We start from the raw sequence: 19,263 nt of genomic DNA on the forward strand, positions 1-19,263 counted from the left end.
GAAAAGCCATGCTAAAAGGAAGTGAAAGCTATTTTATACATGTTTACATTTCACTGTTCTATTTGTAAGGATCTGTGTGGCACCTTCAAAAATTAAATTGCTACAGAAATACTACAAATCATGACTGTAGTTTAAGAATGAAAAGGCAAGGCTTGGGTCTTTGTTTTTACATGGTCCAGCACATTAAAAAGTGGAACAAAAGTGTTCAAAAGTGGGGAAAAAAAAATAATAATAATGACCCAAGAAACAGTTCAGAGATTTTCCAAAGTGTGATTGTATTTATATTAAAGTGAGAAAAAAAACAACTAAACTGACAGCATTAAGTGCCCGATTAGCTACATAGTTTGGTGGTTTCATACTCCATTGAGTTGGGTTGCTTGACACTGAAAGCCTGCAGAGCAGACTGAATTCGCACTACATCAGTACTGGAGAGCTTTAGGCGATGGCGCAACAGACAAGAGAACAGGTCCAGAGGCTGCTGGCCTGGAGGGGAGAGTCGGTTCACCCGGTCTCGGATCTCCAGCAGCTGCAGCAGGGCTGAATCCTGTGAGCCATGTGTGTATGGATAGTCCAGCTGAAGGATCAAGTCCTGGATGGAGTCTGGATCAAAGTGCATACTGTAACCAAACACCTGCATGCTGTTGATTTTCATATAGCCCAGATTCTGCGAGGAGTCCATGTACTCCAAAGGCTCAAAATAGACAGTGCCATTCCCTTGGGCTGAGACTGTTTTCACACGACTCCTCAGGTATATGTGTACAGTCTCAAAAAATGTCTTCCACTTGTTTCCCAGGGTCAGTGTCCAGTTATAACAGTCAAGTGGAACATCTAATTTGGTTCTCTCCCAGTCAGGGTAATCTTTCTGGTCTATAGGCATGATCCAGCTCTCAGAATGACTGCCTCCAAAAGGATTGATGTAGACAGACAGCACAGGTTCCAGGGTGCTGTTCTTAGTAAGGCAGATTTGGAGGGAGAGTCCCAGGAGCATGTGGACGTGACTGGACTTAAACTTGTTGCTTTTCAGCGTCAGGAGCATCCTCTTCCTCCACGAGGGATCAAACCAGTTGTTGAGCCTTACATCATTGCTGACAAAAATGGCATGAATGCTAATTCTCCCATCTCGCTTCTGGAGGAGATAACGCATCTCCAGGTCTTGGAGATCTGTCTCAAAACCAATGTAGTTGTCAGTAGAGTCTGGGATGATGTTCCTACAGGTCCCCTGGCTCAGGATGTACCCCGGGTTGCAGCTGGCACACCGGGAGCGGTTCTCATAGGAGCAGGAGGCACAAAGGGGCCCATCGCCTACCATACATGGAATGATGCCCTGGCAGGATGGTGGATCATACGGACAGGAGCAGGCTCGTGTTTCTTCCATATATGTGCCTATCTGGTTGTTCTCACTGCAGTACATAATGGAAAGGATGTAGTTCAGCCAGTAGCTGAAAGATCTGCAGGGAAAATTTAAGAATGTTTGAGATGTATGCATGCTGAAAAGTGGTATTCATCACAGTGCCATCATTTTATGTATGTCACCTTTCTCAATTAACATATTCATACATATTAAAATGAATTAATTGGCAAATACACCAACTAGAATAAATCAACATGCTATGTAATATGTGAACTGTAAATACCAGCTGATCTATTTTGTTTTCTTTTCACTTGTACATTTTGGCATGCAGACACAACGTCCTAAGTTGAATGTAATGCCTTTCTGCAGAACATTAAACAGGAAAGTCAGAAATAGTCAGTGTGCACACAGTCTGTGTAGTTCTGACCTGTTCTGTAGTTGTAATGAATGTATTACTAGACACAATGCATACTAGACACAGTTTTGGGGGCTAGTATTTAACAGAACTACTTCCAACACTACTACGCCACTTTTTTTCATGCACAAGGAAAAATAATATTAGTCCAGCATGAAGATCACAAATAATGATAAATATTTTTAGTGTGTGAGAATATTTTATACTTTGTTAACACGTTCAAGAAAATTTGTAAGGTCTCACAGATAAATACCCATTAAACATAACTAGCTATGTAAAATAGTTTTCCCCCCTCTTCTAGAGCAAAAATCTATTTTCACATTGGCCTTGTGCCAGCTACCATGCAGGCCTTGAAGATATCTGTTCTTTGACATGGAACTTCTGCTCACTGAGAGAAAAACAGTTTCTCTTGGCTTTAAACATAAGTGATGCCAACAGAATGTGTAAATATTCATGGCTATGTTGCTGAAAGGTGCAGGTGGGTGGCAGTGGAGGAAATCTCTCCTGCCTGTCAGCATTTTTTTTTGTTTTTTTTCCAAGAATGGGCTAGAAATCCACGTGAAAGACAAAACAGACTTACTTGTAGTAAAATTGATTTCTTGGGAATTACCATATTCTAAGAATGTGCAAAATGGAAATACTGTATTATAAAAGAACAATAATAGCCTTATCAGAAATATTGTTTTTCTTTCTACACAGCACCATTTGGAATTGCTTTCTCATAATTGCCCATATTTGCTGGCTATGTGACTATTTATATTTAATATGGAAATTAGCTTTTGCAAGGAATTAATGTAAATATACTGTAGAAATAATCCAGAAATTAAAAGATAAATTTTCCCATCTCTACATGCATTATCGTGTAGTACTGAAAGGTTGTTTTGAAAAACTGGACACTTTATAACAGTTATAACAGTAGGAGGGGAGATGTGTTTTGCATGTCTTTAATATTGTGAATGGTAGAGATTGGAACAAACTTAGAATTTAGTTTAGGGTTATAAAGACATTCATAAAATAGCCAAAAGAAGTGTGAACATTTTGATAAATCAAAAGTGAATGATGAAACAGACACAGATGGCAGCAGATGAAATCTAATGAAACAATCATTTCCTTATCCTGTTTTGACAGATCTAAGATAGAACTGACATAATGTTTCAACATTACTGACATTGATACTAAAAAACTCTTGACAGGTACATATTTAAGACTTAATCTGAACACTAGAAAAGAAGCAAGGTCTAGGAAATTTTTATAAAAGATGTTTCATGCAAGATACAGAAGAATAACCTAGCTTTCTATGGATGTATGATCTACATGCTTGACCACCTGAAAAGGATATATCCTATTGTCAATTGTGAAGAATTTGCAGTAAACTTTATCCCCACACAGGTGTCTAAGAGGATGCATAGATCAGCAGCAAAGTTCTAAATGTAGCTCATTTGATGGAAAAAGCTAAACACTATATGCTAGCATTACCCTTTCAAAATGACTGAAGCTCTAATAACGCTAGTCATCAAAATATTCTAACCCAAATCCATTTATATTTTAGACATTTAGCAGACTGTTTCTAAAACATGTGGCAATTTGTTTTGTGATAGCATATTCAATAAAACATAAATACAAAAAAAAAAAAACTTGCATAAACTTGTTAACATTAGATTGAAATACAGCCCATGTTGTAGACATAGTTTGTGTTGCATCAGTTCTTCTTGCTGGTCTTGGATACATATTCATGTACAGTCAGTAAAGTAAAAATGTTTGCTGGAAGTCAGTACAGTAACAAAATTTTATTTTTTTCACTGAGATAATATCAATAGAGTAACCATATTTTCAGGCAGGTAAATAAATAAATAAACAACAATAACAAACAATGCTAAATGATTTACTACAGCTTCTCACCTACCAGCATAATTTACGTTATTTATACAGTTATTAGCAACTTTGCCATTTTTTTGCAGCTCTACTCTGTGTTCGTTTTCTTCTTCTACACTATGTATATGCACTGACAGGGAAAATATATTTAATTTCCTGGTTTGAGCATGGCAAAAAAGATTGCTACAACTGTGTACAGTGTTTTAGAGCCAGTCTACGCATTTAAATTATTTTCTTAAGTGAAACTGGTAACATCATTAAAATACATCCAAAATATTTAAGGCTTTGAATAAGAATATGGTATTAATGCATATGCAACAACTTCTATTAGATTGTGCCTCATACAGCTGATTATTAAAAGAAGACCATAGACAAAATTCAGCTAATATCACACTTCTTTCAAAAACTGAATCCAACATTTTTAATGAGCCACTGTCTTAAGGCTGACCCTCATAATTATGAAATGACTTTAATCTTAGTCAGATTATTACCAAATGACTTTAACCATCTGTGGCCTCAGGTGTATTTAAAGCAGATATGTATCTTATATAGGGATTCTAAGAACTAACTCTTGTACTTTCCCCAAAATTACTACTTAAGGCATTTCATTATGTATTACTATGTCAAGCATTATGTATTATGATTTCAAAGGTATCCCATTTCTCACCTCTTAAAATTCTTATACATCAGCCTTTGGATGGGAAGATAAAACCTACTTATCTAGTTATACTTGCAGTGATAAGACGGCTTGTGTGGTTTGAGTGAGACTGGGGTTTTAGCCAAGAAAGTAACCTTAATGTAATTATTCTTGCCACAACCTTGGATATGAACTGACCTTGGATAAGTACTGAGCAGGGTGTGTAAAGATACCACTCAATTAATGGGTTATTGGGCTGGACTGTCAAACCTTATAACACAACAACTTTGAAAGTGTGCAAAAATGAAGAACAAAGATCTTTTGAATATCAATTGTGTAGCAAGCGTACAGCTCGAGCTCACTTCAAATTTTCACTGGTCTCCAATGTATTCTTTTACATAGGAGAACCACCTCATGTAAATTCAGAGGGTGCTTGAAAGTAACCTATTTACTGTCATAAAATGTTGAGAAAGCTCATGCATAACAATACATTCTTTTTTCTTTTTTTTCTTTTTTTTTTAGTAAAATGAGGAGCTATGTTGGGTATGGATGTTTTTGAGAAATGCTTGTATTTTAACCAAATAATCTTAAGATTGAGTTTACTTAGTGCACTTAGTACTATGATGCTTTCAGGAAACTCCTCGCAGTTCATCATCCAGCAACCACAATCAAAGGAATAGTCACTATTTGGCAAGCACTTGTAAATGTAATTTATATATTGTATATTAGAGATGTGTGCCTTGAATCACTTACCTGAGTGCCCCAACACTAAAAAATAATCACAACAATACAAAATCTTGTTAATAAGGACTGTTCAGGTATACACAAAAATCTCTGGAAGTTGTTTCTTACCTCTCTCTGGGCACAGATATTTTGGGCTGAATTCGGCACCGCTTACTGAGGGTGAAAAGTTTGCTGACTGTTCTCTGTGCTTTACTGAACAGCTGTCGAGTGCTGGCCTCCAGCATTTGAAAGCGCTGGTGAATACCCGGGTCCATTTTCCAAAAGTACTGGACAGCAGTTGTGTTCAGAGTGTAGAAAGTTGGTAATCTCCTCACAAAATTCTGGAACTCCTCTAGAAACCAGACAAGTGTAGAGAATGAATGAACTGAACTCTCCCACATTAGAAACCAGAGTCTTTTTTAAATTATTTTTAAAAATTTTTTAAATAAGGCAACACTGAAACTGGTGGCGAGGGGAGCATGTGAAACCACCTTTCCATTCCTTTGATGGAAGTTGAAAGCACTCCCATGGGACAGAGTACTAATAAGCAAGAACAGCAAGGTACTTTCATTGAACTGATTGAACATTCAGTCATCTCATAGAAGGAGACAGTTTTAAAGTGGCATATATAGTGCAGTCAATCAAAAACACTCTCGATTAATAGGACAAGTAAAGCAGTATTTGCTGTCCCACACAAATACATTTCCAGTTAATGGAAGTTTATTCTCATCTGCAGTAAGAAAAGAAAATCAATAATTGTATCACAGTGAATACGTGGATCGATGCTATGTAATATCTATAGAGAAATTATTTCAGCATCTATAATTAACAAAACAGATCCTCATAAACATTTGACAATATCCCACTGGCAACAAATTGGCTTTTTGTATGTATGGCATCAGGTAATTGAATATATTATAATTTCCACTTTCTGGTACACTCAATAATATGTAACATATAAAAGCTAAAAGGAATAAATATAATGCAGCCATTTCAGTTTTGATTATAGCCACCAAAATAATGCAGCCTATAATCAGAATAGAAAATAGAGTGACTGGTAAATCATCTGCTTCTACTGGTTCTGTGCTGTTTCTCTCTTGGCTTTTAGACATAAGTTTTCCCAGTCTGCTGTCGCTGTAAGAGGTGGAGCTCCAGTATGGGGCTGTGATGTGTTCTGAATAAACCTGCCCAGTTCTGGCACAATGCCCAGCCCAGGGACAACAAAGCATGCCAAGTCTAAAATGCTGCTTTACCAGAGTCAGAATGACAGGAGTTCCCTGCAAGCACTTCCCACCATTTCTTTGTCAGACAACCAATACAACAAGGTGACAATTCCTATTTAAATTCACCCCACAGTGTGACAGGGATATTCCCAGATCTGAATGTCATGATAAAATTAACTTGGTACTGGTGTACCATTTTGTCACACTGCTTTAGAATTGGACACTAAGCAAAAACACACATTTAGAGATTTAACACTCTGGCAGTCTACCTATCAACATGAAGTGGATTCTTATGGAGGTAATTATGCTGCAAGACTAGAGAACTTATAAAATAAAATCTCTACTTATATTTTCAATATGAAAACTTGCAAAATAGATCTTGACATTATAATTTTAATTCAGAAAATATTCTCACAATTATATTTTAATTTTGAAGTTACATACAAAAAGGCACAAATATGTGAAATAAGGCTAAATCAATACACATATATTGATTTCGACATATACAAATTTTTCTAGCTAGTCCCAGATTCAGGCTTGCAGCAACATTAAACATGACACCATAACATTCAAATCTGCCTACCTTGACATTTCTTGCGATAGCCTTGCTGCAAAACTGAATTGTTCACTAGTAAATGTTACACTAAACTGAGGGGGAGATGTAATTCAGAGCCAATAAAAAAGGGTTTATTTAGCAAGTTAAAAAACAAAACAAAAAACAATGGATGCCAGAGAAAGTGATTCAGGCTCATTAAAGAACTGATACCAAACCTCTCTATTGTTAGATTATGGTACATCAAGCTCAGTCAGTAAAGCTACACTAGATATCAGTCCTACTATTGCTCAATCTCAGTGCTGTCTTTGATACCACTCACCATAAAGTCTTATACATAGACTTGAGAGGTGAGTTGGTCTATCAGGAACTGTCCTAAAATGGTTCAGTTTATCCCTGCAAGGAAGGAATTTCTTTTTCAGAAACATTATTTTCTATTGCACCAGAGATGCATTGATTCTTGGGCCACTCTTATTTAACTTATACATGCTTATTCTTGGTCAAATTCTACCAGATCTTACCAGACAAGAGAAGACAACACTTATTGATTCTCTTCTCTAACAAATATGGTTCCCTCGACTTCCTTTTAAGTGTCTTGTGCACACCACTAATTGGATGGGCTAAAACTTTATGCAATTGACTATATATATAAAAAACTAAGATTATTATATTTGGGAACAGCAATGAGAGACACAGACCTGCAGTCTTATCAAATCAGTTACTAAATCAGCATTTTATCACACTGAGAACATGACCAAGATCAGAGATTTCCTGAATGAACCAGACTTAGAGAAACTCACCCATGCTATTACTGTTCTCATAGCTCCCATAGCACTGCACTTTTTCTTTTCAGCACTACAATGCACTTATTTGATTTCTTTTAATTCTTAATTTATTCTATAAATCTTTTATCTCAACACATAGCATGTTTAATTTGAACTCTTAACACTCTTAAATATGTGTTGTAGCTGTTAGTTTAAATAGATCTGGTTTAAATTTGTTTCATTTAAATATTTTTTAAATTTTATCTTTTTTATTAAATTTTTTTTTTTTTTTGTGACTTATCTATGTAATAAACTCACATAAAGCACTTTGAATTACCACAGTGTATTAAAATGCTATAGAAATAAATCTGCCTTAATTTGCCTTTCTTAAAGCTGCTTTGGATTTATAATATCAAAGGGACATGCCACTTATTGTTTTGGTACATTAAAGAACAGGGGTAGATTTACTCTAGATTAATGAGTTTCTTACTATATTATATGAAGTCTGGTAGTTCTCTAAAAATAGTGACAATAAACTATCTAGACATGCTAATATTTCTCAATTAAAAACTAGTAGTTATCCAGAGGAATTAGTCCTATCACATGTGTAACATTTAAGTCTTGAGGTGAAAAATATTCTGTAGATTTATAAATGTTTCCTGTAAGCCTTTGTAACTGCTTAACTTTTGTTGAGCAATTTTATAGTTCTTCATATTTGTTAATTTCATCCAAAACTCATATTTTATCTGTAACAAGTATGGTCACAAATAATATAATATAATTACAACGTTAATTCAAAAATATGATTTCATTTAAATATTGACAACAATTAGACATATCAAGTTCAGAAATGGTTGTAACCTCCGTGTTTAGCTACATCCTAAGTATAGGCTGTAAACACATATGCTAAGCTACAGTATATTAACTGTGTTAATGAAAAAAATCAGGCAATTATATATATTTCAGAATATTTTCTATTGATCATTGAACATTTCAATGGTGCACAGTTATGACAAACAAAGCACTTGACTGTCATCAAAGTTATAGTGGGCCTACATTGATAATTAATGCAAATTATTTTCATTTTCTTATTAACTACTTGGGTAACTGGAGTGTTAAATAATGACATAAATAAAGAACAATGTTAAGTATGAAGGGTTGCAAAAAATGTACATACTTTAACAATCTTTAACAGACTGTGTATCAAGTGTATCAAACTCACGATGCTTTCTCATGATGAAATTATTAGCCAGCTAGAAGACTCTAAGAAACAGTCACTACTTAGCAAACACTTGTTAATCTTCTACTAAATATCGCATTCCTGATAAATAGCTCGGATAGCCTACCTGACTCCTCAAACTCCAGATTGGCTTGGGTCCAGGAATCTCTAATGAGTCTTAGGCTGTCCTGCATGGCTTCCAGGTTTTCACTAGGGCAGTTGCACTGGGGGTACTCCACACTGCACTGACACCAGCAGTCATTGTCATTACACTTAAAATCACCCTCAGAGCGGCAGCTGATATAGCTGAGAGCTGCCTGTACAAATCGGCTTCTCAGGTACCCCGGCAGAATGGCCTGAAGACCTGAGGGAAAGTCATAATGATCTTCATTAGTGAGTGAACCATGTCCTGCATTTAACACAGAGATGTAAAGTGATTAAACAGAGCAAATAAACAAAAACAATCTTATGGTATACTTCGATAGTGAAGTCTCAGAAAGAAACCTTTTGTCTCTTGCTGAGTGCAAAGTTTGTGCAGTGCAGTTGAGAGCTGTATGACACAGAAGACCATTCAAAGTTTTTTTTTTTTTTCTTCAAATGACACAGCGTATTGTATTATATCCAAAATGGAAAAGAGTAGAAGGTCATCGGTCTTATAAAAAAAGAACTGTAATATGCTTCAATTATGAAGGTTTTACCTTGTAAATGAATCTTGTTTTCAGGACTTTGAACCAGAACTGAACTGACAGAATCGAGGTTGTCATAGTTACTGCATCCTAGAGGACCTGTCCTTGTTTCAGTCACCTAAAAGAAGAAAAAAAGAAAGAAATAGAGTGCATAGGTGATTAAATAACAGATTGCTGCCGTCTAAAGATAGCTGCGATCTAAAGACAAAAACAAGTTTTACACTGTAAATCTTAAAAGTCAAATTCTCCTGTACAATAAGTAAGTAATTTTAACAAGTATACAAAAAAAGTCTGAGTTTTCTACAGCGAGTCTCTGTAAAAAGCATGTCAGTTGGGACTACTTTTGAACTCTAAAACATATTATTCAATAAATACAGTTAACTATTTAATAGCAACATTGAAACGAACATGAAAAATATGTAATTACAAGAGTATTGAGAGCTGGGTCCAGTAGTTCCTTGGAGGGAATGGGGTTAAATGGTACAATGTACATTTATGTGTTTTTGACTAGCCATCATAGTAAAAGCATGAAGCAGAACTAAATGTCACTATCATGATTGCAAAGACACACTATCAAACCCAGCTTGACACCAGATGTTGGTACACCTGTCCAACACAGCACTATGATGAAGCACTCACAGCTCAATCATCTTTGACAGTGTTTGATATAAAGCCACTGCATGGCCTACTCGTGACATGAAGGAAGTCAAAATGAGTGTCTGCTGCTAGATACATCTTGGATTTTGTTCCTTAGAATTTTTTCCTGAGCTGTGGAGGGATTTGATAATACTTCCAAAATGTGTTTCATAAAGTAAATTGTAATTATAGTAAGGCAAACAGGGTAGCTTTCCTTACTGAAAAGGATGCAGTCTGTTTTAAGGTGGAAACAATAATTGTAATGTGGATAAAAGAGTCAAGAACAGGTTCATGCTAGTAAACTAGATGAATCACAAAAAAACCTGGAAAGTTGTTGAACCTTATACAAGAAGGAAATACCCATTACAGAGAAATTATTTAATTAATTGTTTAATATACATTTAATTGGTTGAAAAATTCATATAAAGGTGGGGAGGGTGCAGAAAATTGGAGGAATTGGAATAAAAGTATAACTTAAAAACAAGTCTTAAAAACATTTCCACTCCTCTTATTGATGCATCCACACAATTAAAAACCACAGAGCCTCTACATGGATCATCCAATTAATTTTTAACAGAGAAAGACATCCAATTTAAAGGAAAAAAATGACTGAATGAAATATAAGGCATTTTCTATGCATAGCAATAAGTCCATCTTCAATGATGGCCCAATAGAGTGGAGAATTACATATCTTAAAGTAGGTTTTTAGTGTTGGGAATAAATCATATTGGTAGACTTTGCTTGGTAAATTCTATATTAAATTGACAATTAAGCATGGTACAATTCGAGGGCACAACCTGTTTTTTATCAAGATGCTTGAATAACTTTGGAATCTTAGAAATTAAATTAGCAGATTTTAGCTCCTATTTGAGGGGATGCCTTAATCTCATAGTCACTGGCTCCGTAGGCACTACCGACTACCCTCTGCTTCCCTCACATGTCTTATATAATTTCATTAAATATTTGACATTCATCACAAATGATTGTGAACACATTATAATAATCTAGTGTTAATTTTTGTATATATTAATAACCCCATTATCCACAGTGATTAATCTGTGCTGATTACATCTGGATGTCTGACTGTTGGCTTTAATGAGATCAGTAATTGGTCTGTAGACCACTTCCTGAGAAGCAGCGTGTTTATATGATGTATTAAAGGATGTACATCATGTTGCTCTCAGTCACTCTGAAACTGTCACTGCTAAAAGTCTCCACTGCATTTTATGAGGTAGACACTTAATAATTTATAACGTATCATTATTACATTTTTATGTAGTAAAATTAAAACAGTTTTGTCAAATAACAGCAATAGAAGTAATGAAAAAAGAATAACAACCGTAGTAATAATAATAATAATAATAATAATAATAATAGTAAATATTCTATATACAATAAACAGAATAAAGGTTTATGTGGGGAATGTGTTTAGTAACATTCAGTCCTGTGCAGCAAAATCCCCCGTGTTAACATCGGCAGTATTGAATTAATTTTTATAGTGCTCATTCAAGTCCAGCTGGACCCAAATGGACACAGTATGAGTTAATTAAACCCTGGAGATTTTTCTGTGTACTACTGCGTTGTGACTGTTTCACCCCCCTCATGACACCACTCCACTGAGGAAGGAGTGAGTGAGGACTCCGTTTTTGATCATGCTATAAGTTGTCCTTCTCTCTGACCTTTGTTTAGCTTATACCTTTTGTTTATCTGCAGCATGTGTTCTCCTGTCAGTCCTGCTTTTGCAATCCCTACTCAAACTACCCCATGTGTGTGTCTCCACCCAGGTTACCATAGCTCCTGTTGTTAGCTCTGCTCTGCTCATTACAACTTATCATCACCCTCAGTTGTTCCTTGTCAGCCACCCTATCACCTTATGCATTTAAAACCCAGTGTGTGTCCTATTCTTTGAATAGCTTTGAGTGTGTATTTATGTACATAGTGTAGGATATTATAGCTATGCTTCCTCCAACTGTGTGATTCCGTTTTGCCTTCTGTTCAGGCCTGTCATGTTTACCTCCTGTTTAGTCCCACTAAAACACCTTAATTTCTTGATGGATATTAAAAAGATCTTCTCTATGAATTTTCATAGATCCTCAGAAGCCATGTACCAGCCAAAGCATCCATATGATGTCAAAAAAAGCATCTTTATTCTCACATCTCTTCCATGTCTGGATACCTCCAGATTGTAGAGCCAGATGTGACATGAGCTTTGGAAAATCTCAGTACAGGGGTTTCATTAAATAGGGATAGGTAAGGAACAATATAGTGATACTAACTTATCTTCTAATGTAAATTAGAATTAAATTAATTATTTTGGTGTTTGCTGAGTAATTATGGTATGTGGAAATTATCATAAAATTATTTGTTTAAAGGCACAGTTCCTGAGTGGGCCTAAATTTATGCATGCTAATAACTTGAATCAGACCCTCCGTCTGCTAGGATGAATATAATGCGCCTATGAAATATGGAATGCATATTAAAAAGAGTATTTAAGAATTCTCTCCATGGCTTGGATAAACTCTGAATAAAGCCTTTGTGCATGTCTTTGCACACATAGAAAGATAGAAGCCCCGCTCTGGGGGAAGCTGTTTAACAAAGTATTTTGTAGTTTAATACATCTTAGCGGATGAAACTTTGCAGAGCATATGTTTGATTCATCACATATCAGGAAAAGCACAGAATTAGCTCAGCACTGTATCACAGTACTATATTTTCTGTTTTTTAGATCACTAAAAATGAGTGAAAATATAGTCGAGCAATCAGAACACCAAACAGAAATGCATGTAATTTGTTTTGGTACTTGTTTATTCATCACATGGCCATGTCATCCTGGTTCTTTATGGAAGAGACTGGAAATCATGCTTCTTGCAGCAAAAACCGCTTGGATACTGCTAGGATAAGATATGTGTCCATCTGCTACCTCATACAGAGGGTTGTATGCTGCAGGAAATGAAGGTCAGCATGGGGAAAGCATCTCATTCTGAGATTTCATATCTCTGGGGCCCAAAATGTTACGTTTGAGCAGCCTGGTGGTCTGGAAGCCAAAGTTAGACTAGAGTCCCTGTCTGCAGAGTGGTTAGTCTATCTGTCAGCAAGCAGAGATTAAAGAAGAACTGTTACCTTTGGCTATATTTTAATAGCATGGTGTCCTGCCTCATACCACAGCTTTGAGGAGTAAAAAAAAAAAATCAAAACCTTCACTATCAAAGTTGATAAAAACCTGACCAATGACATGATTGTGTCTATTTAAGGCTGGGGGAAACCAAAATACCAAAAAATCAACATGGTGACATAAAATTAATTCTCTATACCACTACTAGCCCTCTAGTTCTGATCAGGATTTGGTGCCCACAAATTCAGATTTGGGATCTTTCCTGTAATTTCCTGGCATGAAATGTTTTTAACACATGCAGATGTTTTTAATACACCTAATGTTGTAACATTGTGTTTCTTTAATCAAAATTGGGATTACTGATTTGCAAGTAACCACTTTTTACCTTTTTCAGAGTTTTTCAGTGGTATGTTATAGGGCTGGCTTTGCTTTACATTTTCAATAGCACAAGTTGTCTCAATTTGAAGGGGGCTTAAAGACTAATGCCTTACTGAAGTAGCACTACTACAGGAGCGGGCTGGGAGAAATGATATTGACAGAGGTACTTCCCCAATAAAATAGAAACAACCAAGTTGGGGATTTTGACAGCACAAAATGTGATATACATTTTTAATAGGTTGTATTTAACAGTTGTGCATTGCAGCTCAAACTCAGACAAAAAGACTTCTTTACTAGTTCTTAAGAATTGTTATAATATTTTCTTCTTTTTTATTTAACAGAGAAGCACTAAAAATCCATGTCCAAGGTTTTACATATTTTTCTATTAGTATTCATGACAAAGGTACTCATCTAATCAAGGGGTTAGAAGAGAGAAAGCGTTTTTGTAAGATGCTGGGAACTTGGAAACACATACACAGTTTACACACAATGAGTCTTAAACACTGTATACCTAAATCAATATTTGCTACATTAACCTACCCTTGTAATAAAAATACCTCTAAACCTGTAAGCAAAGTGAATCTAAACACTTGTCAGGTTTAACTGGATTTGTTGTCACATTTTTCAATAATGACATTCTCTCTGAGACTTAGATAAGCTTATTATAAAGCTAGCAGCCACTGGCATTAATGTCATTAATGCTTAATATGGATGATTACTTGTTTCAAAATTTCTCTTTTCCATTGCAGTTCAGAGAACAGAACACATTTAATCACTGAGATCTAGTAATATGCATTTGCATCACACATGTGTTTATGCATATTGCAACAGTCTTTGAGAATCTCACCAGCTGCTTTTATTAAAAAGACATTTTCCGGTTGCCTTACCCCTCTTGTGCATGCATGTGCTATGGATAAGCTTATGGCTGGAGAGAAGGAAACAGGCATCAAAATGGAATTATATTTTGCTCCATAGAAATTGGAACCTTATTGAAAGCAGCAGGAAATCTCACATAGCAGGAAGTAGTGGTTAATAATTTCAGCTTCAGCTGAGCCCCTTAAATGAAACAGTGATATGCTCTTTACAAGGAACCTCATCTGCTAGCCTTAGTTAGAAATTTATTTTTGATTTTCTGAATTCTGCTCCATTTCTTTAGAATTTTGGATGGATTCAAAGGCTTTTATATTGGTTTAATACAGTGAAAAAGGGGAAGGAATGTTGGCAGATGTTTTATTCTTCACAAGTTTAACTTGAGATGCTTGACTGATGACCTGGGAGCTCATAAAAAGAACTGCCAAACTTCCTTCTATGCTAATAACTTAAGTTGTACTACACTGCCGATACTACAGCAAATAAGGTTTTCTTGCAAACGTGTCAGGGAAGACATTCAAAAAGGAAGACTAGATGAATATATGGCTGGGAAAAAATCAGTTCGGTTTTGGCTCACTTTTTTTATTTAATCAAGAAAGTTAATTGAATGACATATAGGAGTAGTACTTGTATTTTTTTTTTTAATGTTAATTTTGTAAGCTTTAAATCCTGTTTATTTCTACAACTCAAATCTCTTTGGCTCCAATCTCTGTGGAGGAATTCTCTTGCATATTCCAGATTCTCAGAATCAACTACTAACCCACTGTTAGCTTATTTTGAAGGAATATAGTGCATATGCATTACTCTTTAGTCACTTTTGTGTTACTCCGACTAAATTAATGTTTCTGGTGTCATAACAATCTATATTAAAGTTTGTTACAGTACACATTTTCAAGTACTGTTGTTCTACATCTAAACATATGCTGACAACAGGATTAGGAAGTCTGGTGTTCCCTTTATACATCAACAAGGTATCTGACAGAAAGATCAAATTTCAAAGACACATTTTCACTATGCTGTACATGTACACTTAAGTCACATAAGGGAACACTTAAATCGCATATCGAATCTCAATGAATGATTTAAGTGGAAAATCTTTACTGATATAAATTGTGTAAATTGTTATTGAGAACAAAATGATGCAACAATGGTCAGTGAAAACCAAAATCATCAAACCATTGAGGGCTGGATTCAAAATCACTCTGGAAAGCAAAGTGAAAAACTGAAATCAGAAGCTAGCCAAATTTGCGTGAATTTCATGGTGGCAACTCATAATGTGATTCAGTAGTATGTATGCCCCCACATGCCTGTATGCACTCCCAACAATGGCTCAGCATGCTCCTGATGACACAGTGGACAGTATCCTGGGTGATCTCTTACCAGAACTGGATCAGGGTATCAGTGAGCTCCAGGACAGTCTGTGGTGCTATTTAACACTGGATGCACTGATATATAATGTCCCAGAGATTCTCAACTGGATTTAGGTCTGGGGAACATAAGGCTCAGTCAATATCATCAATGCCTTTGTCATCCAAGAACTGCCTAACACACTCTGGCCACATGAGGCCAGGAACTGCCCTGAACCAGGAGGAACACAGATCCCAGTCTACCAGCGTAATGTCTGACAATGGCTCTGCAGATTTTATCCTGGTACCTAACAGTAGTCAGGGTACCGTTGGCTATCATGCAGAGATTTGTACAACCTTCCAAGGATATGCCATCCCAGACTATCATACTGGTTCACCATAGATGTTTCACATCTGTCACGTGCTCAGTGTGAACCTACTCTCATCTGTGAAGAGAACAAGGAGCCAGTGGCAGACCTGCCAGTTCTGGTGTTCTCTGGAGAATGTAAGTCCACAGTGTTGCACAGTGCTGGGCTGTGAGCACAGGTCCCACTAGAGGATATCGGGCCCTCATGTTACCCTCATGTAGTCTGTTTCTGACAGTTTGCTCAGAAACATATAGACCTGTAGCCTGCTGGATGTCATTTATTAGGTCTCTAGCAGTGGTCCTCCTGTTTCTCCTCACACAAAGAAGTAGATACCAGTCCTGCTGCTGAGTTGATACCCTGTGCAGCTCTCCTTGTGTAATAGCCCATATCATGGTACCTTCTTCATGCTCTTGAGACTGTGCTGGGAGACACAGCAAACCTTCTTGCATATAGATGTGTATGGATATACCATGGAGGAATTGGACTACCTGTGCAACCTGAATGTGCTGCAGGTATCACTTCATGCTACCTGTAGTGACAAGGATACTAGGAAAACAAAACAAAACTACATTACAGTAGAGAAGAATGAATCAGGAAAGATAACAAGTGAGTAAGTGTGGCAACCACCTGCAAAACCCCCTGCATTCCTCTTTTGAGGGCTATCTTTCAGTTGCTTCTCCAATGCACATGTTGTCACTTTCATTTGTACCAAACCATGTGAAATTGATTCACAATGGCTTGTTTCCTAACTGGATAGATTGATAATCCAGAGGTTTATCTGACTTGTGTTATACTGTGATAATCAAGTGTTCTCTTTTGAGCAGTGCATTTGCATATTTGTTTCTGTTTGAAATTTAGGATGCTACCTTAACCAGCAGGACTTTCATTAGAGAACCTGCTTGAATAGGTTAACTTGCAAGGTAGCTGGAGTACTTCCACTCAGTTACTGAGTAAATCATTAAAATGAAATAAGATAGTGGTAGCTCAGTGGTTAAAATGCTTAACTAGTAATTGGAAGGTGGTCAGTTCAAGCACCACCAAGTTGCCACTGTTGGGCCCCTGAGCAAGGCCCATAACCCTCAATTGCTCAAGTTGTGTTCAGTCAGAATTGTAAGTTGCTTTGGATAAAAGTGTCAGGTCATTCCTGCCATCTGCCCTCCAACACTTTAATATCTCCTGGTCATGTGTATAGCAAGTGTACAGTAAGCAAAAAAAAATGCTAATAATTCAGTAAATCAACAACCTAGTTTTATTTTTATCACAAGCATGAATTTCAAGTTTGTTTTTGCAGTTATAATTTCTTTACTGATGTATGTTAATTTGGTTTTCCTATTGTACTTATCATGATAGTATGCGCATATGATACCTAAAGGAATGATGAAAGAAGAAACATCATATATTACAATATTCTGCCCCTCTGGCCACTCACTCATTTTAAAGCATTCACCTGTCTATAATGTCTAAGTAAACACTACTCCCACATTTAAATTAAAAATAAAAGCCACAATTGATCTCAACTGGTGCTTTTTGAATTTCCTTTTCACTGCCTTGGCTCATTGTCGAGGTTTAAAATCCATTTATTTCCAGCAGTGCATAAAATGTTACTCATCAGTCTCTTGCTCATTAGAGGCTAATAGCTCATATTCAAAATAGCTGACAAATATGCAGAGCTCTCAGGGAAACACTGAAATGAAATAGAATTTCTCACCCTGATGCATTATTCTACCAGCAGTTTCACAATTATTTATTCATGTCCCCTTTTCTCTTTGTCAGAAGTTAGCATCGCTCCTAGACCATCCATTAGATTGCATCATAATCTTTACCATGAATAGTCACCATTTCTGGTGTTGAATTAAAGCTGCTGAGGTTGGGAATATTTCCAATCAGTCACTTGAAGTGACAGGAAAATGATGAACATGAAGATTTCTGTGTATTCATCTCAATCCAGACATCTCACAGGCACTTTAGCAAAGGCAGTCCTGCCAGAAAGACAACATGCCTTGTTTCCCATTACTGCAAATGTACAGCATTATGTACAAAGATGTGAAAAGCACTTCTGTAGCTACTGAACCACCTCCTTATATGTACTCAATGATGTTACCCAAACTACTGTTTTAACTGAATACAGATAGACTGCTTACCAGTCACACACATTCACACATTATTTAGAGAAATGTTTTGAGCACCGATCTTAACCAAGTATATTTTGTTTGCCAAGGCTATAGATGAAGACTCTGGATAAATTGAATATATTATGTACACAGTAGTGTTATTCATTTAAGCAAAAATAACAGTGACTTAACAGTGACCTAACAGTGAATGACAGTTTCAGTGACTTATAGGGGTTAAAAATTTTCCATCATCATGATGGATGTCATGGAGATGAACCACCCTCATAACTATGATTCTGGATTTCCCTCAATAGCAGCTGCCCTCAATAGCAGCCTACTCTGTGTGATCTACTCTTCCTTTTGATCATTGTTACATAATGACCAGCCTACAAAGGACACAGTGAGAGAACGACATACTGATATGTGGTTGTTCCAATGGGACAAAACTTTGCCTGCTTCACTGAAGCAGTCCGAGTTAGCTCAGTCCCAAAACTGCCAAGCTAGTGAGAGCAAATCCCCTGGCACTGTGGGAACAAGGTCGTCTCATCATAGTTCAAGAAAATCCCTCTCAGATATTACCCCACTGGACTTCAAATGACGGAAGCCCAGGTAAGTGCCCAGAGTCTACATGTCAATGTCAGTGCTGCTTTGAGGAGCGCCACATGGCACAGAACATTAGTAAACAGTTTAAATTTGGAGCTCTTACTGGATGGGCTAGGGCAAACTCCAGCTCTGTGCCTTCTTCCTCTCCCCAGCTGCCTCGCTTCAGGCATTCTGGGGGTCGTGCGGTGGAGCTATATTTCTTTGTCTGTTTTTTTTTTTTTTTTTGGCATGTCTGTGATGGAAGATGCCACCCAGCCTTCTGTCCCTGGCATACAAAACGCTGTCCAACCTTGTCCCCCCTGCTCCAGAGAGTGCTGTCACTGCAACCTCTTCCCTGGTGAATGCTCTCTCTGCTGCACCATGCCCGTGCTCGCTGCACCTCCAGACCTGCCAGTG

General features: G+C 36.7%; 1 protein-coding gene across 1 annotated transcript in view; it reads right to left on the reverse strand.

The window, feature by feature from the left end:
• Positions 1-223: 223 nt before the first annotated feature.
• brinp3a.1 (bone morphogenetic protein/retinoic acid inducible neural-specific 3a, tandem duplicate 1) overlaps positions 224-19,263 on the reverse strand; it is a 40,211-nt gene continuing 21,171 nt past the window's right edge. Inside the window, exons 5-8 of the mRNA XM_026998878.2 lie at positions 9,456-9,561; positions 8,885-9,121; positions 5,128-5,350; positions 224-1,448 (exon numbers count right to left, since the gene is read on the reverse strand). Coding sequence (XP_026854679.2) covers positions 332-1,448; positions 5,128-5,350; positions 8,885-9,121; positions 9,456-9,561 — 1,683 coding nt within the window. The 3' untranslated portion in view covers positions 224-331. The remainder of the gene's footprint in view (positions 1,449-5,127; positions 5,351-8,884; positions 9,122-9,455; positions 9,562-19,263) is intronic.

The sequence above is a fragment of the Electrophorus electricus genome, chromosome 3 (assembly GCF_013358815.1).
Source record: "Electrophorus electricus isolate fEleEle1 chromosome 3, fEleEle1.pri, whole genome shotgun sequence".
NCBI lineage: Eukaryota > Metazoa > Chordata > Actinopteri > Gymnotiformes > Gymnotidae > Electrophorus > Electrophorus electricus.